Source organism: Oncorhynchus kisutch, linkage group LG11 (genome assembly GCF_002021735.2).
Source record: "Oncorhynchus kisutch isolate 150728-3 linkage group LG11, Okis_V2, whole genome shotgun sequence".
Taxonomy (NCBI): Eukaryota; Metazoa; Chordata; class Actinopteri; order Salmoniformes; family Salmonidae; genus Oncorhynchus; species Oncorhynchus kisutch.
The window spans coordinates 38,538,687-38,565,941 of record NC_034184.2 but is presented as its reverse complement, the minus strand read 5'-3'; the positions used below and the strand labels follow the sequence as shown (position 1 = coordinate 38,565,941).

The following is a 27,255-nucleotide window of genomic DNA, read 5'->3' as shown; positions in this document are numbered from 1 at the left end:
GCTCTGATTCAGAGGGGTTGGGTAAAAGGAGGAAGACACATTTCAGTTGAAGGTATTCAGTTGTATGACTGAATTAGTATCCCTTTATCCTTTCTAAAAAGAAGCCACCTAGCACTCTTAGCATGCCCTGGCTATTCCAGTCAACACAGAAAGGACAGACACACAACATGCAATGGTAATGCACAATCAGATCATCCAGTTTGTACTTTCTGCATGCTCTCTGTTTGTCTTTCCTGTCTCTTTTTATTTCCTGCTGGCGTGATTTCTTGCAGGATGTGATGTGATGGGAAGTGACATTGTATCCCCCCCCCTTCCAGTCTGTGAAGTTTACCGGAGTAACAGGTTTGCCCAGGGCTAGGAGGGGACTGAGCAGACACACACACACACACACACACGTTCATGCTGGTACACACATAGCACAAGTACCTCCATCACTCCATTCTCTCACAGGGCCCTTCTTCCTCAGAATCTCCTTTTCAGGGAGACTGAATTTTTCACAGGGAATGGAAAGCCTAACTGGTGGGCGAAACACATTGTTATGGGGGGATGCTGTGAGTAGAACATGACTTGTGTGCCTTTAAAACCATGTTTGTTCTCTGTCAGATGCACCATGGGGAAGAAAGCAAATACCTTTGTCCCACAGTCCCATGAATCATTAATAAAACACACTGAAAAAGAGAACATTTGTGGAGAATTGTATCTCTGGCATTCATCTTTTTGTGAAAGTACACTACATGATCAAAAGTATGTGGTCACCTCCTCATTCTCATTCCAAAATAATGGGCATTAATATGGAGTTGGTCCCCCCTGTTGCTGCAGGGACTTGCTTCCATTCAGCCACAAGAGCATTAGTGAGGTTGTGTTGGGCGATTGTTCCAATTCTTCCCAAAGGTGTAAGATAGAGTTGAGGTCAGGGCTCTGTGCAGGCCAGTAAAGTTATTCCACACCGATCTCGACAAATCAATTCTGTATGGACCTCGCTTTGTGCACAAGGGCATTGTCATGCTGAGTGCTGAAACAGGAAAGGGCCTTCTCCAAACTGTTGCCACATAGTTGGAAGCACGTATAGAACGTCATTGTATGCTGTAGCATTAAGATTTCCCTTCACTGGAACTAAGGGGCCTAGACCCAATTATAAAAAACAGCCCCAGACCATTTTTCCTCATCCACCAAACTTTACAGTGGGCACTATGCATTCGGACAGGTAGCGTTCTCCTGGCATCCACCAAATCCAGATTTGTCCGTCGGACTACCAGATGGTGAAGCGTGATTCATGACTACAGAGAACGCATTTCCTCTGCTCCAATGGTGGCGGGCTTTACACCACTGCAGCCGACGCTTGGCATTGCGCATTGTGATCTTTGGCTTGTGCGCGGATGCTCGGCCATGGAAACCCATTTCATGAAGCTCCCGACGAACAGTTATTGTGGTGACATTTCTTCCAGAAGCAGTTTAGAACTCGGTAGTGTATGTTGCAACCGAGGACAGACGATTTTTACACGCTAGGTGCTTCAGCAAATTGGCGGTCCTGTTCTGTGAGCTTGGGTGGCCTACCACTATGACGGTGCCACGTTGAAAGTCAGTAAGCTCTTCAGTAAGGCCATTCTACTGCTAATGTTTGTCTACGGATATTGCATGACTGTGTGCTCTATTTTATATACCAATCAGCAAAGGGTGAGGCTGAAAAAGCCGAATCCACTAATTGGAAGGGGTGTTCACATACTTTTGTATATATAGTGTAGCTATTATACAGATACAGTTGAACTCGGAAGTTTACATACACCTTAGCCAAATACATTTAAACTCAGTTTTTCACAATTCCTGACATTTAATCTGAGTAAAAATTCCCTGTCTTAGGTCAGTTAGGATCACCACCTTATTTTAAGAATGTGAAATGGCAGAATAATAGTAGAGAGAATGATTTATTTCAGCCTTTATTTCTTTCATCACATTCCCAGTGGGTCAGAAGTTTACATACACTCATTAAGTATTAGGTAGCATTGCCTTTAACTTGGGTCAAACGTTTCGGGTAGCCTTCCACAAGCATCCCACAGTAAGTTGGGTGAAATTTGGCCCATTCCTGCTGACAGAGCTGATGTAAGTGAGTCAGGTTTGTAGGCCTCCTTGCTCACACACACTTTTTCAGTTCAGCCCACAAATGTTCTACAGGATTGAGGTCAGGGCTTTGTGATGGCTACTCCAATACCTTGACTTTGTTGTCCTCAAGCCATTTTGCCACAACTTTGGAAGTATGTTTGGGGTCATTGTCCATTTGAAAAACCCGTTTGCGACCAAGCTTTAACTTCCTGACTGATGTCTTGAGAGGTTCGCTCAATATATCCACGTAATTTTCCTTGCCTCATGATGCCATCCTTTTTGTGAAGTGCACCAGTCCCTGGTGCAGCAAAGCACCCCCACAACATGATGCTGCCACCCCCGTGCTTCATGGTTTGGATGGTGTTCTTCGGCTTGCAAATCTCCCGATCTTTCCTCCAAACGATGGTCATTATGACCAAACAGTTCTATTGTTGTTTCATCAGACCAGAGGACATTTCTCCAAAAGTACAATCTTTGTCCCCATGTGCAGTTGCAAACCGTAGTCTGGCTTTTTTTATGGCGGTTTTGGAGCAGTGGCTTCTTCCTTGCTGAGCGGCCTTTTAGGTTATGTCGATATAGGACTTGTTTTTCTGTAGATATAGATACTTTTGTATCTGTTTCCTTCAGCATCTTCACAAGGTCCTTTGCTGTTGTTCTGGGAGTCATTTGCACTTTTTGCACCAAAGTACGTTCATCTCTAGGAGACAGAACACGTCTCCTTCCAGAGCAGTATGACAGCTGCGTGGTCCCATGGTGTTAATACTTGCGTACTATTGTTGGTACAGATGAACGTAGTACCTTCAGGCGTTTGGAAATTGCTCCCAAGAATGAACCAGACTTGTGGAGGTCTACAATTTTTTCCTGAGGTCTTGGCTGATTTCTTTTGATTTTCCCATGTCAAGCTAAGAGGCACTGACTTTGAAGGTAGGCCTTGGAATACATCCACAGGTACACCTCCAATTGACTCAAATGATGTCAAATTGACTCAAATGATGTCAATTAGCCTATCAGAAGCTTCTAAAGCCATGACATAATTTTCTTGAATTTTCCAAGCTGTTTAAAGCACAGTCAACTTAGTGTATGTAAACTTCTGACCCACTGTAATTATGAATTATAAGTGAAATAATCTGTAAACAATTGTTCAAAAAATTACTTGTGTCATGCACAAAGTAGATGTCCTAACCGACATGCCAAAACTATAGTTTGTTAACAAGAAATTTGTGGAGTGGTTGAAAAACTAGTTTTAATGACTCCAACCTAAATGTATGTAAACTTCCGACTTCAACTGTATATACTGCTATAGGGAGATGTGAGAAGAAAGGAATCTTTACTATACTATGAAAGTGAATGAGTCATTTTGATACGGAATATACCTTGGAGACACTTACCGTTTATGGTAATTTGAGAAGAAATTACAGTTAATTTTGTTTTGTCTCAAGCATGTATTCTTGCTATGTACGTTGCCAGAGAAGGTTAAGTGCCTTTTGTTAATTCCATTGTAACAAGTATTGTAACAAGTTAATGTGTGCTGACTTCCTGTCTTTTCTTTAGTTTGGGGGAAATGATGTTAGCAGCTGTTAATGTGAAACTTGCAGCAAGGAAAGGACAAGTACAGACACATACACACACATTCAAACCCGTACACATGTGCACGCACACACGCGCACACACACACACACTCAGAGAGGCATTCTAATGAGGTGTCTGCCTCTTTTTTGTTTGCAGTAAGTGAGGAGGGGAGAATCTAGGTGATGTAAACATGTTCATCTCTAATCTGAAAGACCACACTGAGATCCTGCATAATGAAGGAATGGTGGTTGAGGGCTCTGTATGTTGTAGATGTCTGTGAGAGATGCTAGAGGAGAAAATGGTGTCATTGATCAAGCCACTGTGAGGCCAATTACAGGGATACACAGCACAGAGCAGAGTCCCTGCACAACTCTGCGAGTCTAACATAGAGCCTCTTCACACTTACTACACGTTTTGTAAAAATACAGTCGGCTACACATAATACTCAAATGTATACTTGGTACGTCTCGACTACTACCTAGAGCGCGACATTCACCCGACAGTTGCATACCTTGAAGCAGGAGGCAATCAGCTGTAAGGGAAGAAACTATGGCCCTATGAGGAAGAGTCTGAGTAGCAGGATGGCAAAATAGTATTCTTCTTTTCAATTCACATTACCACCTGACAGTTACACAATTACATAATAATTGTGCCAGCCCTAGTTAAATAAAGGTTTTAAAAATACATATATAATACTTACATACAATGGGTATCATAAGTATTGGATTTTGAAAAAACATTTTGTTGCTTTAAAAAGCCGGATTGAAATAGATTCCATTTTTTTTAAATCATTGATCTACACAAAATATTGCATAAGAATTACAAATGAATTCAAATTAAATAACTCAAATATGGTCTTTACATAAGTATTCACCCCCTTTGTTTAGGCAAGCCTAATTAGTTCAGTCATACAATTTGGTTTAACAAATCACATAATATGTTGGACTCACTCTGTGAAATAAGAGAGGTTGACGTGGTTTATTAAAGACTACGCCTTCCTTTGTCCCCATTCATACAACATCTGTAAGATCCCTCATCTAAGTATTGAATTTCAATCACAGATTCAGCAACAAAAACCTGGGAAGGGCAGTGATTGTTAGATGGATAACAATAACAAATCAGACATTGAATATCTCTCTAAGCATCATCAAGTTAATAATTATGCTGTGGATGATGTATTAAACCACCCAGACACATCAAAGTTGTATTTATTCATTCTTCTGAACTGAGCTGCAGCTCAGGGATGTCTGTGTGTGTGTGTGTGTGTGTGTGTGTGTGTGTGTGTGTGTGTGTGTGTGTGTGTGTGTGTGTGTGTGTGTGTGTGTGTGTGTGTGTGTGTGTGACAGAGTTGGGCTCAATTCAAATTGAATGCAGTCAATTCAGGAAGTTATATGATTTTTAATTTGTAATTTTATAAATAAACCTTTTAGAATTTTTATAAATAGCTTCTACTTTTCAGTTTATGGAGAAGTCATTGAAAATAAATGCCCTTTTTTTCTATGTTTGTAATTTCATTTTTTTACTTCCTGAATTGACTGCCTTCAATTTGAATTGAGCCCATCCTTGGTGGGTGTTGTGAAGATATGCAGATATGTAAGCTGTATTCTAACTCCGATAACGGCACTCTGTGTGTTTGCATTGCCCGTGGGCGTGTGTTTGTCTTTCCGTGGGCGTGTGTGTTTTTCTGGGTCCTTGTATGTGTGAGGTTTTTCCATGTGGAATCCTGGGGCTTTATGAGACTGCATTCTGCCAAGCAATCTCTTGATCTCACTGTTAACACACCGCCTCCCAAAATTTGCCCCTGTCCTAGATACAACGCGCACACACACAAACCAAACCCACACCTAAGCCGAATGCACACTCACACACACACACACACACACACACACACACACACACACACACACACACACACACACACACACACACACACACACACACACACACACACACACACACACACATTCTCATATGCTCTAGACAGCTCTTTATCCTATTGCCTGCTTCCAACCCCTGCTCTCTCCGAGTAAGTTATATGGGAGTTATATTTAGACAGAAATACTTAATAGCCTGTTTTCCGCTTAATCACGCTTTGCATCCTGAAACACTCGAATTATTTTAATAGGGATTCTTCCTGCTTTTCTGCACAAAAGAGCCCGTCTCATCTATCTCTCATTCTCTCACCCCCTCTTGATCATTGTCTCTGTCTCTCTTCCTCTCTCAATCTCAAACTCCCTCTTGATCATTCTCCCCCCTTCTCTCTCTATCTCTCGCTCTCCTTTCCACTATTCTTCCAATCCAACATCCTTAAACATCGCTCAACTTGGGCCAGTAGACCAGGCTATGTATGCATAGAAAGCGAGAGATCAGAGTATCATCAGATTAATGTGGACGTCCATTCGCTTCATTAGTAATGATTACACATTAACGATGATCTCACAATCTATCAGATCTCATTCTACTCACTGGATCCAGTCAAATGTCAATTCTCATAGAGTCTTTTATAGCTTGTGGCCTTATTCCTTCCAGAACATTCCCATTGTAGGACACAGAAGGACACAAAATCACATAATGTACAGTAACACATATTCACGCACACACGCACACACACATACTCTGCCTGACTGCTTGACTGCCAGTGTGTGAGAGTTTTCCAGTGTGTCAGCTGTAGCCATGCTGACCGGGGGAATTGAAAGTGCTAATTGTTCAGGTCTTGTTTCCATTGACCCGTGTGGACATGGAGCATTAAAGGGAGATTTGTGTTACTCTGGACCTGATTCAGAATTTATTTATTTTCAGTGTTTATAGTCAGGGTTTTTGTCTATATTTTTGCTATATTTGCTACATGAAACTATCACTCAACAAACTAACAGTTGAAAAAAAATGTTGAAGTGTCATATGCATTCCTGTTGACTTGTAAGCATCAGCAATAAATTCATTCCATAGAGACTCATCTGATTGCAGGGCTCCCGAGTGGCACCGCGGTTGAAGGCACTGCATCTCAGTGCTAGAGGCATCACTCCAGACCCTGGTTTGTTTCCAGGCTGTATCACAACCGGCTGTGATTGGGAGTCCCATAGGGCAGTGCCCAGTGTCGTCCTGGTTAGGGTTTGGCTGGGGTAGGCCATCATTGTAAATAAGATTTTTTTAAAAATCTGTGCTTGAAATTCAATACTTAGATGAGGGATCTTACAGATGTTGTATGAAGGGGGACAAAGGAAGGCATAGTCATTAAAAAATTATGTCAACCCCTCTTATTTCACAGAGTGAGTCCAACATATTATGTGATTTGTTAATTCACATTTTACTCCTGAACTAATTAGGCTTGCCTAAACAAAGGGGTTGAATACTTATATAAAGACCATATTTTAGTTATTTAATATGTATTCATTTGTCATTCTTATGCAGTACTTTGTGTAGCTCAATGAAAAAAATTACAATTGAATCTATTTCATTCCGACTTTGTAAAGCAACAAAAAATTTAAAAAATCCAAGGGGGGTGAATACTTACAATACCCACTGTATTGTATATAAGTATTGTAGAATTGTGAAACGGTCAATTATGGACAATAACCGTGAACTTCAAATAATAATTGTCATAATAATCTTAACACATTCATTTTAGGAGAAGGGGCGGTTCAAATAGCTTAATTTACAAATGTTCTGAGCATTTGAGATAGGGGTGTGTTGTATTCATTAGGTATGTTGAGGCTAATTTTTGAAGATGTATTATGATGCATTACAAGCTCCAAACATGAAAAAAAAATGACAGTGATGACAATAACCGTGGTAATTTGCATGACAATGAATCATTACCAGAAATTCCATAATCGTCACAGCTCTATCTGTAAGGCTATCCCTACCTGTATGAATTTTCAAACCCCCTTAATTTATTTGATTTCATCTCTACTCCAGTCTTCCCTATATCCTGCAGGAATCCCACATGGGACTCCCATGTATACTAATTCCAAAGCTTCAACTCCACTACAGAATTTCTCGCTTGGCCAATAGTTTCACCAACCTGGCAACCAAAAGTTGAATCACAACTTCTAAAGCGGGGCCTGCCCTACCTGGCTCAGTGCAGTTTTTGGACGGGGGGTCCAACAGAAGGTCTGTCTCGTTGTCCCAGGACTCCTGTAGTAGCCTCCGACTCTCCCATCTGGCACCCTCCTCAGTAGTAAGGCTGGAGATGTCATAACCTGGGATGGAAAGATAGAGCATTGTTAAGAGTTAAAATTACACTGGAAGTTTTGCATACCATAAAAGAGTGGGCCACCTCAAAAATGTTAACAATAGAGCTAATGCTTTCCATGATAAACATTTGGATATATCTGTTGTGTGAGGCTAGATTGGAGCTAGCAAGGCACACAGTTCATGGAATGTGTCACATAGGACACATAGCTCAGAGCTCACACAGAGCTCAGCCCAATTCTAATTATCAGATACCAGAACTCAGAAATTCAAACTCCAACCAAACCTAGCTTGGCATGTCAGAATAAAATGAGACACTGTAGTTATGAAATCATTAGGAGCGTTCCTACGACAACACAGTCAGCAGTGGAATGCTCCAGAGGCCCTGGGGTGATCATTTCGGCAGCTCATTCATCTGGGTCACCATGTCCTCAAGCCACCGCCTCCAATTCAATGCAGCTCCCAAGATGCAACAGGGCACGACATTACGATTTGGCAATGCCTGATAATAATAGCCCTTACCATATTGATCAAAACTGGGAATAAAAACAATCACAGCTTTGCTCGCCTGTCTACTGTAAATGTTGAGGAGCAGGCGGATAGGATGAAGACACATGGACACTGAGTGGGGAAACTAGAAAGGGTCCATGTTGTGTGACTGTAATCATAGATTATGAATACAGATCCTATAAATAAATATAATGGAATATGTCTGTCCTTGTGTGCTTGTAAGACTGCAGAGCATTTCCTCTTTGTAGGACAATATTCTATTTTATGATCTGAAGTGTTTATTTCAACCATGGCTATATCAGAAAGGCCCACTGTGTCTCTCTCCTTCCCTCTTTTGGAGCTCTGTCAGAGTGACCATCGTGTTCTTGGTCACCTCCCTGACCAAGGCCCTTCTCCCACGATTGCTCAGTTTGGCTGGGCGCCCAGCTCTAGGATGAGTCTTGGTGGTTCCAAACTTATTCAGTTGAAGAATGATTGAGGCCACTGTGATCTTGGGGACCTTCAATGCTGCAGAAATATTTTGGTACCCGTCCCCTGAACTGTGCCTCTACACAATCCTGTCTCAGCACTCTACGGACAATTCCTTCAACTTCATGTCTTGGTTTTTGCTCTGACATGCACTGTCAACTGTGGGACCTTAAATAGACAGGTGTGTGCCTTTCCAAATAATGTACAATCAATTGAATTTAACACAGGTGGACTCCAATAAATTTGTAGAAACATCTCAAGTATGATAAATGGAGTCTCATAGCAAAGGGTCTGAAAACTGGGTCTGAAAAGGTAGATAAGGTATTTCTGCTTTTTATTTTTATAAATGTGAAAAAATGTATAAAAAGCTGTCTTCACTTTGACTTTTTGAATGCACCTTACACGTACACACACGTATGCACGCAGAATGATTTTCTGTTGTGGAGTAGAGGCAGTAGAGGCCTGTTCAATGAGCCAGAATGCACCCAGGAGTTGGAGTTACTACCGAGATGTGTATAGGGCTGTAGCTGTGTCCATACCATATTACAGCCACACCAGCAGTAATGAGTCATGACTGCAGTAAAATCCCACGTGACCATTTAGGTCATCTCTTTTATGCACTCTGGACACGGGTTAGTAGTATCCAACTTGCTAACGATCATCAGGACCTAATGGCTTGGTACTCAGGACTCTATTGTCCCTCTAACCACTCTGACATCAAGGCAAATGCAATCGAAAATCACATCAAACACTTACCAGCAAAACAGTAGGCCTATCGTACTTTTAAAACACCTCACTATGATGATAATTTGAATAAAGAAGTTTAACAGCAGGTTGAAACTGAGTGTAAAACATGGTTGTTGTGGATGTTGTTTCAAAGCCTGACAAAATGGACAGCGCTTTCCAAGGTGATGATTAATTCAAAACACCCATACGCATATTAAATCTTATGCGTATAGGCTTAGGAACACACAAAAAATGGAGTAAAAATATGATTGTGCCTAAGGTTGCACATTTTGGGGAATATTCAGAGATGGAAACTTTCCGTGCGACTTAAAGGGAATATATGGGAATTAACGGAACTATATGCAAATTAATATTAATACTATTTAAATGTAGATGTTTTTTGCATTGGACATATTTACCATATCATATGGTGACAGAAACTTAAATAAGTAGACATAATTGCAAATGATTAAATTCTTCCAATATATATATATATATTTTAAATATTTAGCTACAAATTGAACTTTAATTAAATGAGTTGACTCTTCACATGGGATGATTTCACTGAACAACAAAATAAAGGGAATATTGAATGACCCCCAATGATCCATCGCATCTCCCCAAAAAGTTTTCAACATGATAGTCGAGAAACTAAAGCTTTGGTTGTCTTCCTCTCAGGCTTCCATGTCTTCTCCCTGAATTTCCTCAATGTTCACCTCTTGAACATCAGACTCTGAGGCCTCATCTTTACTGTCACTTTCCAACCCTGTTGAGGATGGCTCGTTGTCAGGCTCAAAAAGCCTCAAATTTGCAAACCCTTGTATTGGTCAGCCTGTTGAAAGCTTTGGTGTGTGTGTAGCCAAAGAAAGGCCAGTTGCACTCCGAGGCGGCTGATGTTGGTGGGATTTGGAGGATGATGGAGGCAACAGGGGAAAGAGCCTGTAATCCACAAAGTCCCTTCCACCAGGTGGCTGATGAGACATGTTAGCACGACGGCCATATTGCATCTCCATTCCAAAGCCCTTGTTTGGATGTGTACCTTGCCAGACTGCCAATAGCATTGCCCTCATCCAGGCCAAGGTGGCGAGACACGGTAGTGATGAAACCATAGGCCTTGTTGATCTCTGCACCAGACAGGATACCCTTGCCAGCATACTTGGGGTCCAACATGTACGCTGCGGCATGTATGGGCTTCAGGCAGAAGTCTTCATGCTTTTTGATGTATTTCAGAACTGCAGTTTCCTTTGCTTGGAGCGACAGTGAAGTGGGTAGGGCAGTACGGATATCTTCTCTTACATCTGCAAACAGAATCTGAACATCAGACAGGATGGCATTGTCTCTCTCAATCCGTGCAATGGTCACTGCTATAGGTTTCAGGAGTTTCAGGCTACTTACCACTCTCTCCCAAAATACATAATCTAGGAGGATCCTCTTGATGGGGCTGTCCATATCAGCAGACTGAGATATGGCCATTCTTGGAGAGACTCCTTCCCATCCAGGAGACTGTCAAACATGATGACAACACCACCCCAATGGGTGTTGCTGGGCAGCTTCAATGTGGTGCTCTTAATCTTCTCACTTTGCTTGGTGAGGTAGATTACTGTTGTAACTTGATGACCCTTCAAATACGTAACCATTTCCTTGGCTCTCTTGTAGAGTGTATCCTTTGTTTCAGTGCCAAGATGTCCTTGAGGAGCAGATTCAATGTAAGAGCAGCACAGCCAATGGGTGTCATGTGTGGGTAGGACTCCACTTTAGATCAAGCAGCCTTCATGTTCACAGCATTGTCTGTCACCAGTGCAAATAACGTCTGTGGTCCAAGGTCATTGATGACTGCCTTCAGCTCATCTGCAATGTTGAGACCGATGAGTCTGTTACCCCTCTTGTCTGTGCTTTTGTAGAATACTGGTTGAAGGGTGGATATGATGTATTTAATTATTCCTTGCCCACGAACATTCGAACACCCATCAGAGATGATTGCAATACAGTCTGCTTTCTCTATGATTTGCCTGACCTTCTTTAACTCTGTTGAACTCTGTATCTGGCAAATGAGTAGATAAAGCATGTCTGGTTGGTGGGGTGTAGGCTGGGCGAAGAACATTTATAAATCTCTCCCAATACACATTGCCTGTGTATGGGTCATTTCATCAGCATTTCTCTGACTACGTTCCTTCATTGAGTCCAAAAATGTCTGATTCCAGGAGGACCATGAGCTGTTGCTATCGATAAGGTGTCTAATTCATTATTTTTTTTGTCAGAGATGGCTTGTTGTAAGCACTGAGGGAACTTTATGCACTTGGCCAAATGATTCTGCATCTTTGTTGCATTCTTCCCATATAATTTGGCACAGTATTTGCAAATGTACACAGCTTTTCCTTCTACTTTAGCTGCAGTGAAATGTCTCCACACATCACATAGTGCCCGTGGCATTTTCCTGTAAAGATTATTTTAAAAATTGTAAAAAAACAAATACAATTCCATGTACAGATAAATAGTTAAGCAGTTAGAATTAACAACTTCTTTGTAAGATAACTGTTTTAAAATGAAACATGTATGGAAACAGGTGAATTAACACTCCTCAGTTAGCAGACTCAAGCAAGCTAAAATCCACATGGTAGCAAAAACTAACTAGCAGAAATTGTTAACAAGTTAGAAATGATTTAAACAGACTTTGCTGTTGGCTACTATTTAGTAATCAAAAATCATGTATGTCATATACAATATATTCACCCCATGCAGTATTGTAATCATAACCAGAAAGCATGTAGTCCTTGGCTCAGACAGTATAGTAGTGTGGGCTCAATAGCATCTCATTAGTACATGCTGTACATGTGATGGAAGCATGAACTGTGCATGCAGAGGGTTGCAATTCCATTGAATTGGGGATAGTTTAATCAAAATATGCCACAAGACCTAGAATTGCCTTATGTGTGTCCCACAAAAAAGGTTCACTGTTATAAGCTAACTTTTTTGATGAATTTAAGCAAAATTCCCAATATTGCCGGGCTTAACTTGACATGAAAGATTTCCGGAAATAAACATTTACTGGAAAGTTTCCGAGCCTTTGCAACCCTAATTGTGCCATAATACAATACATAGCATAACAGCATCTTACTCATGGCAACACAACTGATTTAAGATGTCTTTGGTACATAATTGGTCTAGCCTATGCTCCAAAATTAGTGTGGGCTGTATTATAATGCATACTGGATGGACTGGTTACCTTATGCTACACTCCAAAATGTCTATACATGAGTCTGGGAGAGAAGGTATAGCTCTAGACGATGTTGTTGGTTCATGTTTATCAATTGCCGTGACACCGGCAATCTTTTGCATGATAATAACCCGGCTGAAAACAATTCACAGGCCTAGATGTGACGTGATTGCCAATGCTGGGACCAGGGAGAGTAGTGATGACATCGCACACACACACACACACACACACACACACACACACACACACACACACACACACACACACACACACACACACACACACACACACTTACTTACTTTCTTACTTATAGGCCGCATCTTGGCAGAGAACAATAAAGCCTCACTCATCGTATCAGTTACATGGAAGGTTCACTTTTAAACTAGACAGAGGTATTTGCTATCATTAGACATGTGCTTGATAGTGACCTTTTAGTGTCTATGGACAACATCCACCTACACAGCATGCAGAGGAGTTTACATAAGGCCCATTCACACCTTAGCCCAGGGCTATGGGAGATTTTAGCCTGGGGCTAAGCAAGTGTTCACACCTGCATATTCTAAAGTGGGCTAGCACCAAACTTAGCCAAGGGCTAGCTGGCCCTGCTCCTGACTTTTAGGGTCTAGCCCCGGAAACACGGTGCCAAAATAGCCTTGAATGCTCACTGTCCAATTACAAAAGCTGGATTTAGGACAACATTAACACCACAGAGCCTGCTGCTTTTTCTTCAAATTGTAAAAGCAAGCAGAGCATAAACTGACTACTCTTTAGTTGACTGATATAGAGGACAAGGTAACTGCTGTTTGACAGAAAAAAAGTATGTATTCCAAGTGCTGAGCTAGTAATGTAACTGACATTTTATGTTAGCTAATGTTTCATCCCCTTTTGACTGAAGTGAATGAACTCCTAGCAGCTAGTTAGCTAGCTAGTAGCTACCACAGCCACTTCACCTCTACCTAGCCTCTAGCTATCTGTCAGGTAGTAGTATCTAACGGCTGTACTGTATATGGGAATTTTTGTAGCCTTTGTTTTGTCCCGTTTCAATAGAAGTAAATTTGATGATGTACCATTAACTAGAGCTAGCCAAAACACCAATATGCTTATGTTTTTTCAGCGCAATATGAGTTTTTATTGTTCAGTATAGCAATGTAACATTATTGATTTGTCAGTTTCCCTAGCTAATTACTTACTTTTCACACTGACATGGTATAAACAGGTTACAGGCTTCACTGTCATGGTGCACAGTCAGTACACACCACTATACTCATCATGTCTTATCAGGATCAGATAGTGACAGGTGTCCCTGCAGGGTCAGACAGTCAGAGAAAACCAGTCTACGGAGCTCAAGTGAATTTTGCAGTATATTATAACAATCAGTGAATGGATATAAAGTTCCATCTTGAGTTCATGGCTAGGCTACAGTCAGGGATCTGGGAATAATGGTCATTTCAATTATTGAACCATTGATTCTATTCATGGATAATATAATGTATAAATGTACACCAAGGTAATTCTTTGTCATGCCTCATCTGAGCAGGATCAGATAGTGACAGGGGTCTCATCAGGGTCTGGCAGCCAGGGAAGACCAGTCTGTGACAGCGCAGAGCGGGATTTTTGCCAACATAACACTTTTTCTCTGTGCAGCAAACACTGGACAAGCAAGAAGCTTCAAATATTGAAACTCTTTTAAGGCAATCTGACAACCTCTACAGTTGATTTTCAAACGGATAGGCGTTTCTTGATGACACAAAACACGTCAAACCAAACTGTGAGGTAGCCCCGGGAGATGCTATTCATGATGATAAATGGATACAGATATTTTAGAATGCCCTTTCGTGTTCATATCATCTCAGACATAAAGTACTGCAGTTTAAGACCATCCATAGAACGTACTATATGCCAATGACATTGAATATCATGCACTCAGAAATTGTATTCTTCTGCTGCATAAGTCATGGTCTTGTGAAGGCATGCAGAATTCTGGCAAAGAGTATGTTATTTTATGTCAGCATGTCTACAGATTCTCCCATTTTTGTTTGCTTGGAAAGGTTGATAATGGAGACTGTTAACAGAAGAAACTGTGTAACCTAGCAGTTATAGCAGCTAAGAATGTCACGCCTTGGTCTTAGTATTTTGTGTTTTCTTTAATTATTTGGTCAGGCCAGGGTGTGACATGGGTTATTGTGGTGTGTTTTTGTCTTAGGGGTTTTGTGGGGTGTCTACGTAGTCTATGGCTGCCTGAGGCGGTTCTCAATCAGAGTCAGGTGATTTTCGTTGTCTCTGATTGGGAACCATATTTAGGCAGCCATATTCTGTGAGTGTTTTCGTGGGTGATTGTTCCTGTCTTTGTGTTTGCACCAGATAGGGCTGTTTCGGTTTTCATTATTTCATTTCGTTAGTTTTGTAGTTTCTGTATGTATAGGTTTTCCTTCATTAAAATATATCATGAATCATCATCACGCTGCATTTTGGTCCGATCCTTGTTCTACCTCTTCGTCAGAGGAGGAGATAGAAGAGAGCCGTTACAAAGAAATCCATTTAATTAATTGGAAGGTTGGTTATCTTAAAACAATGGATGGAAGAAATGTCAAGTTATGTACAGTGCATTCGGAAAGTATTCAGACCCCTTGACTTTTTTCAGGTTATTTTTCCCCCTCGTCAATCTGCACACAATACCTCATAATGACAAATCGAAAACAGGTTTTTAGACATTTTAGCAAATGTATTAAAAAAAACTGAAATACCTTATTTACCAAAGTATTGATACTTTGCTATGAGACTCGAAATTGAGCTCAAGTGCATCCTGTTTCCATTGATCATCTTTAAGATGTTTCTACAACTTGATTGGAGCCCACCTGTAGTAAATTCAATTGATTGTACATAATTTGGAAAGGCACACACTTGTCTATTTAAGGTCCCACAGTTGACGGTGCATGTCAGAGCAAAAACCAAGCCATAAGGTCGAACGGATTTGTCCGTAAGGTGCCGAGACAGGGCTGTGCGGAGGCACAGATCTGGGGAAGGGTACCAAAACATTTCTGCAGCATTGAAGGTCGCCAATAACACATTGGCCTCCATCATTCTTAACTGGAAAAAGTTTGAAACAACAAGACTCGACAAGACTAGAGCTGGCCGCCCGGCCAAACTGAGCAATCGGGGGAGAAGGGCCTTGGTCAGGGAAGTGAGTTCCTCCAGAGTTCCTTTGTGGAGATGGGAGAACTTTCCAGAAGGACAACCATCTCTGCAGCACTCCACCAATCAGGCCTTTATGGTAGAGTGGCCAGACAGTAGGCACTCCTCAGTAAAAGGCACATGACAGCCCACTCTTAAGACCATGAGAAACAATACTCTCTGGTCTGATGAAACCAAGATTGAACTCTTTGGCCTGAATGCCAAGCAACACATCTGGAGGAAGCCTGGGACCATCCCTAAGGTGAAGCATGGTGGTAGCATCATGATGCTGTGTGGATGTTTTTCAGTGGCAGGGACTGGCAGACTAGTCAGGACCGAGGGAAAGATGAACGGCACCAAGTACAGAGAGAACCTTGATGTAAACCTGCTCCAGAGTGCTCAGGACCTCAGACTGGGGCAAAGGTTCACCTTCCAACAGGACATCGACCCTAAGCACACAGCCAATACAACGCAGGAGTGGCTTGGGGACAAGCCTCTGAATGTTGTTGAGTGGCCAAGCCAGAACCTGGACTTGAACCCGATCAAACATCTCTGGAGAGACCTGGAAATAGGTGTGTACCGACGCTCTCTGTCCAACCTGACAGAGCATGAGAGGATCTGCAGAGAAGTTTGGGAGAAACTCCCCAAATACAGATGTGCTTAAAGTATCATACGCAAGAAGTCTTGAGGCTGTAATTGCTGCCAAAGGTGATTCAACAAAGTACTGAGTAAAGGGTTTGAGTACTAATATTTTTGAACATTTTCATTAAATGTTCAAATATTTCTAAAAAAACTGCTTTGTCATTATGGGATATTGTGTGCAGATTGATGAGGAGAAAAAAAAACTATTTAATCCATTTTAGAATAAGGCTGTAACGTAAAAAAATGTGGAAAAAGTCAAGGGGTCTGAATATTTTCCGAATGCACTGTATCACTAGATTTGTTTTATTACAATATTAAGGGTATACTGTGCAACTTTCAAAGGTCTGGGTGGCTTATATGGAATACTGTACGACAAAAGGAGTCAGTATTGAAAAAATGCCATCATCAGGGGATACACTATATATACAAAGATATGTGGACACCCCTTCAAATGTGTGTATTTGGCTATTTCAGCCACACCTGTTGCTGTCAGGTGTATAAAATCGAGCACAAAGCCATGCAATCTCCATACTCAAACATTGGCAGTAGAACAGCCTTACTGAAGAGCTCAGTGACTTTCAACGTGGCACCATTAGAGGATGCCACCTTTCCTACAAGTCAGTTCATCACATTTTCTGCCCAGCTAGAGCTGCCCTGGTCAACTGTAAGTGATGTTATTGTGAAGTGGAAACGTCAGCCATGAAGTGGTAGGCCACAACAGGTTTTCAAATCAAATCAAATTTTATTTGTCACATACACATGGTTAGCAGATGTTAGTGCGAGTGTAGCGAAATGCTTGTGCTTCTAGTTCCGACAATGCAGTAATAACCAACAAGTAATCTAGCTAACAATTCCAAAACTACTACCTTATAGACACAAGTGTAAGGGGGTAAAGAATATGTACATAATGATATATGAATGAGTGATGGTACAGAGCGGCATAGGCAAGATACAGTAGATGGTATTGAGTGCAGTATATACATATGAGATGAGTATGTAAACAAAGTGGCATAGTTAAAGTGGCTAGTGATACATGTATTACATAAGGATGCAGTAGATGATATAGAGTACAGTATATACGTATACATATGAGATGAATAATGTAGGGTATGTACCAATTATATTAGGTAGCATTGTTTAAAGTGGCTAGTGATATATTTTACATAATTTCCCATCAATTCCCATTATTAAAGTGGCTGGAGTTGTGTCAGTGTGTTGGCAGCAGCCACTCAATGTTAGTGGTGGCTGTTTAACAGTCTGATGGCCTTGAGATAGAAGCTGTTTTTCAGTCTCTCGGTCCCAGCTTTGATGCACCTGTACTGACCTCGCCTTCTGGATGATAGCGGGGTGAACAGGCAGTGGCTCGGGTGGTTGCTGTCCTTGATGATCTTTATGGCCTTCCTGTGACATTGGGTGGTGTAGGTGTCCTGGAGGGCAGGTAGTTTGCCCCCGGTGATGCGTTGTGCAGACCTCACTACCCTCTGGAGAGCCTTACGGTTGTGGGCGGAGCAGTTGCCGTACCAGGCGGTGATACAGCCCGTCAGGATGCTCTCGATTGTGCATCTGTAGAAGTTTGTGAGTGCTTTTGGTGACAAGCCGAATTTCTTCAGCCTCCTGAGGTTGAAGAGGCGCTGCTGCTCATTCTTCACGATGCTGTCTGTGTGGGTGGACCAATTCAGTTTGTCTGTGATGTGTACGCCGAGGAACTTAAAACTTACTACCCTCTCCACTACTGTTCCATCGATGTTTTATTTTATTTTACCTTTATTTAACCAGGCCAGGCAAGTCAGTTAAGAACAAATTCTTATTTTCAATGACGGCCTGGGAACAGTGGGTTAACTGCCTGTTCAGGGGCAGAACGACAGATTTGTACCTTGTCAGCTCGGGGGTTTGAACTCACAACCTTCCGGTTACTAGTCCAACGCTCTAACCACTAGGCTACCCTGTCGATGTGGATAGGGGGGTGTTCCCTCTGCTGTTTCCTGAAGTCCACAATCATCTCCTTAGTTTGGTTGACGTTGAGTGTGAGGTTATGTTCCTGACACCACACTCCGAGGGCCCTCACCTCCTCCCTGTAGGCCGTCTCGTCGTCGTTGGTAATCAAGCCTACCACTGTTGTGTCGAGAGTGTTTTCAGAGTGCTGAAGCGAGTAGCAGCCACACACAAGTCTAAGATCACCATGAGCAATGCCGGACGTCTGCTGGAGTGGTGTAAAGTTCGCCGCCATTGGACTCTGGAGCAAGGGAAACGTGTTCTCAGGAGTGATGAATCACACTTTACCATCTAGCAGTCCGAGGGACAAATGTGGGTTTGGGGTTATTTTTTATGATTCGATGCTAGGCCCCTTCGCTCCAGTGAAGGGAAACCTTAACGCTACAGCATACAAGGACATTCTAGATGATTCGGTGCTTCCAACTTTGTCGTAACAGTTTGGGGAAAGCACTTTCCTGTTTCAGCAAGACAATGCCCCCATGCACAACGCGAGGACCATACAGAAATGGTTTGTTGAATATTGGTGTGGACGAACTTGAAAGGGTCTGCCCAGAGCCCTGACCTCAACCCCATCAAACACCTTTGAGATGAATAGGAACGGCGATTGTAAGCCAGGCCTAATCGCCCAACATCAGTGCCGACCTCACTAATACTCTTGTGGCTGAATGGAAGCAAATAAATACACACGCGTACAATGATTAACACACGGGATGAGACCTGTAATCATCTGCACAATCCACAAGGGCACGAAAGCCCAAAACACACAGCACAGGTACTCACAGGCACCAACAGACATTGGACCAATAATCGACAAGACCTTGGAAACCAAAGGGCACATATATACAAATACTAATCAGTGTGAATAGGGGACAGTTGTGCGTGATGAAAGTTCCAGAGGGATCTGTGACACTGTTGACGTTGAGACTGTTTTTTTTAGGGTACTATTTAATGAATCTGCCAGTTGAGGACTTGTGAGGCGTCTGTTTCTCAAACTAGACAATCTAATGTTCTTGTCCTCTTGCTCAGTTGTGCACCGGGGCCTCCCACTCCTTTTTCTATTCTGGTTAGGGCCAGTTTGCACTGTTCTGTGAAGGGAGTAGTACACAGCATTGTAAGAGATCTTCAGTTTCTTGGCAATTTATCACAGCCCTAATTTCTCAGAACAAGAATAAACTGACAAGTTTTTGTAATGGGTGCATGTCGGTGTCAGGGAAGTCAGGCGCAGGAAAATGAACTCGGTATAAACGGAGTCATTTAATAAGTGCTCAATAAACTAAAACAATATATATATACAAAAAATAATATGTGGGTACAAAACCTGTCGCACACCGACACATGACTTACAAATGCACATAAACATACAATAAAACAATCTCCGACAAGGACATGAGGGGAAACAGAGGGTTAAATACACAACATGTGATTGATGGGATTGGAACCAGGTGTGAAAGAAGACAAGACAAAACCAATGGAAAATGAAAAATGGATCAGTGATGGCTAGAAGGTCGGTGACGTCGACCACCGAACACCGCCCGAACAAGGAGAGGGACCGACTTCGGCGGAAGTAGTGACGGTTTGTGAAGAAAGTTCTTTGTTTCTGTCCATTTTGAGCCTGTAATCGAACCCACAAATGCTGATGCTCCAGATACTCAACTAGTCTAAAGATTATTGCTTCTTTAATCAGAAGAACAGTTTTCTGCTGTGCTAATATACTTGCAAAAGGGTTTTCTAATGATCAATTATCCTTTTAAAATGATAAACTTGGATTAGTTAACACAACGTGCCATTGGAACTCAGGAGTGATGGTTGCTGATAATCGGCCATTGTATGCCTACGTAGGGATTTTACAAAAAATCAGCCGTTTCCAGCTACAATGTTCATTTACAATATTAAGAATGTCTAAACTGTATTTCTGATCAATTTTATGTTATTTTAATGGACAAAATATTTGCTTTTCTTCCAAAAACAAGGACATTTCCAAGTGACCCCAAACTTTTGAATGGTAGTGTATATTCAATAGCAGTTTTTCATCATGTTTTGTTATTTCTGTATAACAAAAAAATCGACGACGACGTTGCCTCTTTTACAATGGAGGTCAATAGGAAAGAATGTTGGTTTTGCCCAAATTGTGGGCGTGGTTGAGGGGAATTCCTTATTATTATGTGAATACTGACTGGGACTATACAAGCACGGTAGGAAGTAAAAGCTGGAAATTTACCCATCAACATGTGCTGTGATTCGTTGATTCAACTCAACTGACATAACAAAGACGTGTGACGATGCAGCATTTTCCCCAGTACTTTTCAATTTGGTGTTGCGTCGCCACACCACTTTCAAAGCAGCTTATTGGACAAGTTGACATAGTACCTCCACCAATTTCAGCCCGTATGTCTTTGTTTTGTCTAGTGAAAACAACCCTGTCCCTGTGATTTCACTCGGGAACCCACACGCTCTCTGCGACAGGTGGATTCACCTGTCAGTCACAGTGGTTTCCTAACTACAGCCGGCTACAGAGAACTTTTTAAAAGCTTTGTGGCTGTGGTAACTAGCGACAACATCTCCTGCCTACATGAATGCCTTCCTCATGAGAGTGAACACACATTTTAATGGAAAACAAGGTAGCTATGTATTAATAAAGGCAGATAATACAATCAGTTTAGTCATCCTCTAAAACGATCTAGAACAGTGGTTCCCAATCTTTTATAGTCCCGTACCCCTTCAAACATTCAACCTCCAGCTGCGTACCCCCTCTAGCACCAGGGTCAGCACACTCTCAAATGTTGTTTTTTGCCATCATTGTAAGCCTGCCACACACACACTATACAATACATTTATTAAACATAAGAATGAGTGTGAATTTTGTCACAACTCGGCTCGTGGGAAGTGACAAAGAGCTCTTATATGACCAGGACGCTAATAATAATAATCAATCATTTTGCTCTTTATTTAACCATCTTACATATAAAATCTTATTTGTTCATCAAAAATGTTGAATAACTCACCACAGGTTAATGAGAAGGGTGTGAATAACTCACCACAGGTTAATGAGAAGGATGTGCTTGAAAGGATGCACATAACTCTGCAATGTTGGGTTGTATTGGAGAGAGTCTCAGTCTTAAATTATTTTCCACACAGTCTGTGACTGTATTTAGTTTTCTTACTAGTGAGGGCCGAGAATCCACTCTCACATAGGTACGTGGTTGCAAAGGGCATCAGTGTCTTAACAGCGCGATTTGCCAAGGCAGGATACTCTGAGCGCAGCCCAATCCAGAAATCTGGCAGTGGCTTCTGATTAAATTCAATGTTCACAGTACCGCTTGTTGCAATTTCGATGAGGCTTTCTTGTTCAGATATCAGTTAGTGGACTGGAGGCAGGGCACGAAAGGGATAACGAATCCAGTTGTTTGTGTCATCCGATTCGGGACAGTACCTGTGTGCTACCATCCTGTTAGAAGGTAACAGATTATTTTATTACAGTGGTTAAGATGGATTTTCATATGTTCCATGGTGTTTATTGCCCCCTAGTGGAGCTTGCTGGTACTTAGAAAGACTGTAAGGAAACAGGAAAAAACATGCAGAGAAGCAGCTAAAAACAACGCTACGGTGCAGGTCTTTCGGTGCAGTTATTTCTTGCCTCAGAAAATATTTGTTTGTAAGTTTGATTCAAGCATATTGCTAGTGATGTTAATCTTGTTATTAATAGAATTGCTTACTTATCAATGTTAGTTGGTTGCATTTACTCACTCAAATTGCCTTGCCTTTCATGTATGTCGTCAGCTGTATTCCTTTGTAAATGAATTGTAAAACATACAATACGGTGGTTTTGTGACTGTTCCTAGTGTAATATGCTTTGTCACTGTACGGAGGTGGTTGCACATTACTAGAGTAATGAAAGGACTTAGCCAATTACCTTATGAGTAACAATTAGCTATATGGTTTGGCACCATGCCAGATACATGGTAACTTGGCACATGCTTTGTATTTATGCAACTTCAACTTGAAATGTATAATGTACAGCTATAGTATGTCGGTGTGAATTGAATATTAAAGTATATTATTTTCTGTATTTTGCAGTTTCACAACATAAACGTTTTCAATATATTCATTCAAGAAAAGTCACGCCTTGGGAGTTTTATGGGAAAGCAATTCCAGGACAGAATAACCTGCTTAATTGCGCACCCAACTCACTCAGGTTGTTCGCTATATCACATTTGACATTGTCCGTAAGCTTGAGTTAATTTGCACACAGAAAATCACACAATGATGGAAATACCTGTGTGTTGTCCTTGTTAATGCAGCCAGAGAAGAGCTCCAACTTCTTAATCATAGCCTCAGTATTGTCCCGCACATTGAATATAGTCCCTGTAATCCTAGATTCAGATCATTCAGGCGGAAAAAAACATCACCCAGAGAGGCCAGTCATGTGAGAAACTCGTCATCATGCAAGCGGTCAGACAAGTAAAAATGATGGTCAGTAAAGAAAGCTTTAAGCTCATCTCTCAATTTAAAAAACGAGTCAATACTTTGCCCCTTGATAACCAGCGCATTTCTGTACGTTGTAAAAGCGTTACATGGTCGCTGCCCATATCATTGCATAGTGCAGAAAATACACAAGAGTTCAGGGGCCTTGCTTTAACAAAGTTAACCATTTTCACAGTAGTGTCCAAAACGTCGACCAAGCTGTCAGGCATTCCCTTGGCAGCAAGAGCCTCTCAGGTGGATGCTGCAGTGTACCCAAGTGGTGTCGGGAGCAACTGCTTGCATGAGCGTTACCACTCCACTATGTCTCCCTGTCATGGCTTATGCGCCATCAGTACAGATACCAACATGAGCAGCAGCTACGTTTGGCTACATACGGACCATTAGTGGAATTCCTGCAAGAGAGTAACGGTTAATGTGATTGGATGTTAATTATTTGACTTGGCTACCAGTATTTGACATTGTGTTGTTATTTCGCTGAACACTAGATGGTTTAATTTAATTTTTGGCAGTGAAACGAGGCTACTCAGGGGAGAAGAAAACTCACCCAAATGTATAGCCCTGTTGGAACAAATGGACTGTTTGAAAATGTGAAAAAAATAATAATAAATGTGAATCACATTTTTATATGGCGTAACCCCGACGGCATTGTGCGTAACCCTGGGGGTAGTTTGGGAATACCTGGTGTAGATGAAGGGGAGGAGACGGGTTAAAGAAGGATTTTAAACCTTTTCATACGTGAGTTCCAAATATCTCTAACGGTTGCCCCAGTGTGAGTTCTGTTATGCACGTGATGTCAGAATGCACTTACGTTCCAAAATGTGATTATTACGCGAGAGGACAGTTAAGATGCGCTGCCTGCTAATTATCTATAGGCTATGTTTCAACAATTATTTTCGAAGAAGTTGTATTTTCTAACAACCGTTTGAATTAAGGTGTGTTCCGCCTCCTTATTAATTCACATAGAAGTAGCCCATTTCAGCGATGCTGACAATTTATGTTTGAGGCTTTACTGAGCCGGACAAACTTCTCTCTTTGAGAGCCGACTCACTTCACCAATGTTTGCGCAGATCAAGTCTACAGACATTTGCGCAGTCTTGCACGAATTGGAACATTTTCTGACTGGTGACATGTGTGCATTCCTATCAAAATAAGTTCCTTATTTTCTGTATATCGTTTTGTCATCTCTACTGTAGGTGCATACAGTACAGTATGTATGTATGAATGTATGCATGTATGGAGCATAATGTATTTACAGTTTTATTCACATGTTTTCAGGTACGGCTGACAAATAATGCATTCCGATTATTGCATAGATTGTATGGACACTTGTGGTGTGTGTAAAATAATTTGATGAAGGTTGTACTGATTATAATGAGCTAATGCTAAGCTATTTGTCAGCTATGTGTAGTGCCATGTTTGTTGACATTATACAATTCATTCTGGGTGTCACGTAAATGTCTGTCAGACCAAAATTGTTATAATGAGGTGAAGTAATGGTTCACTCATCTTTCGGGTAAACTTCCGGAAGTGAATGAAGGGAAGTGAATGATCATAGACGACACGCCCTCTTCAACATGCACACTATAAACAGACCAAACTCATCTTGTCTCCTCTTATTATTTTTGGTTTACATTAGAGAGGCTGCCATTAAAGAACACCTGTTAGATAGGTATCTCTCTGTTAATAATATCACATACAGCATGAAGCATTTTTACAGATATTATCCAGATACTGACTGTTAGCACTTGGTGGTCTATAGCAACTTCCCACAAGAATGGGCTTTAGGTGAGGCAAGTGAACCTGTAGACATATTACTTCATATTACTTCAACAGTATTTGACATGATATCCTCTCTAAGCTTTACAGGAATATGACTCTGAATATATACAGCAACACCTCCTACTGATGTTATAACCTTGTATTGCTACCACTGTATCATCAAAGGAATAATCTAGGTGAGTTTCAGATAGGGACAGTTTATGAATCTTATCTGATGTTACCAAGTAATCGATTTCATGAACCTTGTTTCTAAGGCAACATACTGTATGTTGATGTGGGCTATTGTTAGCCCTTTTCTGGGTTGCTTGTTTGTTTTTTAGTGCTTTACTGGGAAGCTTATCAAAGCTAAACATGACAGTGATATTTACATTTAAGATGAAAGTGCGGGGTGAACTGCTCACAGTGGGCTTCCTACTAGGGTGAACCATCTCAGTGCTAACAGTTTAACTCGTGTTTTTAGGCACATGATTACTGCTGACTATAGCTGTCAGATTGATAGAGGCATTCAGGAGAGTTAGAGGAACATAAATCAGGTTGCTTACATTGAACATACTACCATTTCCACGGGAGTTTATACGCTTTTTATGTTGCTGGTTATGACTGAAGCACTAATAGACCCAGAAACGAGCATCAAGTATCTGGTTGCCTAAGCAACACCCTCCACAATGCAGCAGCAGCACACATAGAAATAGAATGAATAGAAAGGGTTTGGAACCTCTAACCCTGGCAATATGACTGATAGATACTTGCACCATGGCATTGCTCTCTCTCGCTCTGCTGTGTGTATTTTGCTGAAGCTCATTGCCTAGAACTGAAATTACAGCACAGATTCCAGAAAAACAGTCGCTTTCAAAATAGGGTTTTTGTGGTTAATTGAGGTAAAACAGTAATTCTGCTCATAGATTATGCATGTATGAACTACACATTGATAGTCTGAGTACCAGTCTCTTTAACTAACATTCCACCCATTATCACTCCTTGTCATTGTCAAAGAGACTGGCGAACTCAGTGTTCAATATGCACTGGATAGAGAGCGGAATTGCTCATTGGTTGTGGGAAATAACATCCATATTTTCCATGACAACATCTGGAGCCTCGAAAACAGAATTAGAATTTATTTAAAAAAAGTCAAAAACAAACATTTAGCTGTTAGCGAGGCAAGTTGTTGTATTTTGAGACTTTTTGTGGTTGGAATTGCAGTATGTATTTAGCTTGGAGAATGTAGACATGCGCTAGCAACTTTTGACAGATTGGTTTCGTTTGGACAAACAAAAAATGGTTGCTTAGCAACTGGATACCAATGTGTTCTGTGGAGTTCCAATATTTGCATAATCGCTGTGATTAGATGTCGACCAATTAATCGGAATGGTCGATTAATTAGGGCCGATTTCCAGTTTTCGTAACAATCGGAAATAGGTATTTTTGGACACCGATTTGGCCATTTTATTCCCCCACACCTTTATTTAACTGGGCAAGTCAGTTAAAAACACATTCTTATTTTCAATGACGGCCTAGGAACAGTGGGTTAACTGCCTTGTTCAGGGGCAGTACGAAGTTGAGTGAAGTTCAATCTCATGTTTCTCTACGCGGGCTGATCATAGAGGGAACATTGTTAGGGAGTGTATACATTTCTTTTTACTTTTTCATACTGCTACCACTTGAGAGTCAACCTCACAACCCTGGTGTTGCAAGACCCATGCTTTACCAACTGAGCCACAGGAATAACCACAACCTAGCCTGGTTGGTAAACCACATCCTAGACTCACCGAGAAACAGACTTCCCTATTATGGTAACCTGATGAAGTCTATGGCCAAAAGTAGCTATCGGGGTGGAGACCCGGGATAAATCAGTGACTCCTCACAACACATCAACTCAATCAAAGGCCTTGCATGGGCAGAGTTTAACACGCAGGAGGGTTCTTGAAATGTAACATCCAATAACAATGTAGTCGCTGGAAGTCAGCAGGCCAACGAGCGAGTTCGTTTTGCATGACCCGGTGCCCCAAGTAAGCAGTTTGTACATTTAGACCATTGGTTGTTAAGTGAAATCTCCACCCACATGGGGCACCGGGCCATGCAAAAGGAATTAAGCCATTTAAACCGTTTCGGATAATCCAAAATTCTCTGGACCTCCAAAGGAGGCGTGACAACAATGTTTTTGGAGGTATGGCAACGCGAGACTAACAACAACCTGAGTCTCAATGGAATGGACAGGTTTGCCTGCTTCTTTTTCATTGTGAAGTTATGGGAAGTTTGTAAATATAATTTTGTTAATATTGCCAGTTGCACCTGTAGACCACCACCTTCAAAAGTAAATAAAAGCACAACTTCTGCACCGGATCCTGCCTTTCTCCTGCAACCCTTCTGTTCTTACAACTGTTACAAGGTCCCCATATCACAGTGCGAATAAAGGT

The 27,255-nt window shown here is 41.4% G+C and overlaps 1 protein-coding gene across 1 annotated transcript in view; it reads right to left on the bottom strand.

Annotated features, from left to right (window-relative positions):
* LOC109899104 (sodium/potassium/calcium exchanger 3) overlaps nucleotides 1–27,255 on the bottom strand; it is a 122,236-nt gene that overhangs the window by 64,965 nt on the left and 30,016 nt on the right. The window contains exon 2 of the mRNA XM_020494159.2: nucleotides 7,737–7,865. Coding sequence (XP_020349748.1) covers nucleotides 7,737–7,865 — 129 coding nt within the window. The remainder of the gene's footprint in view (nucleotides 1–7,736; nucleotides 7,866–27,255) is intronic.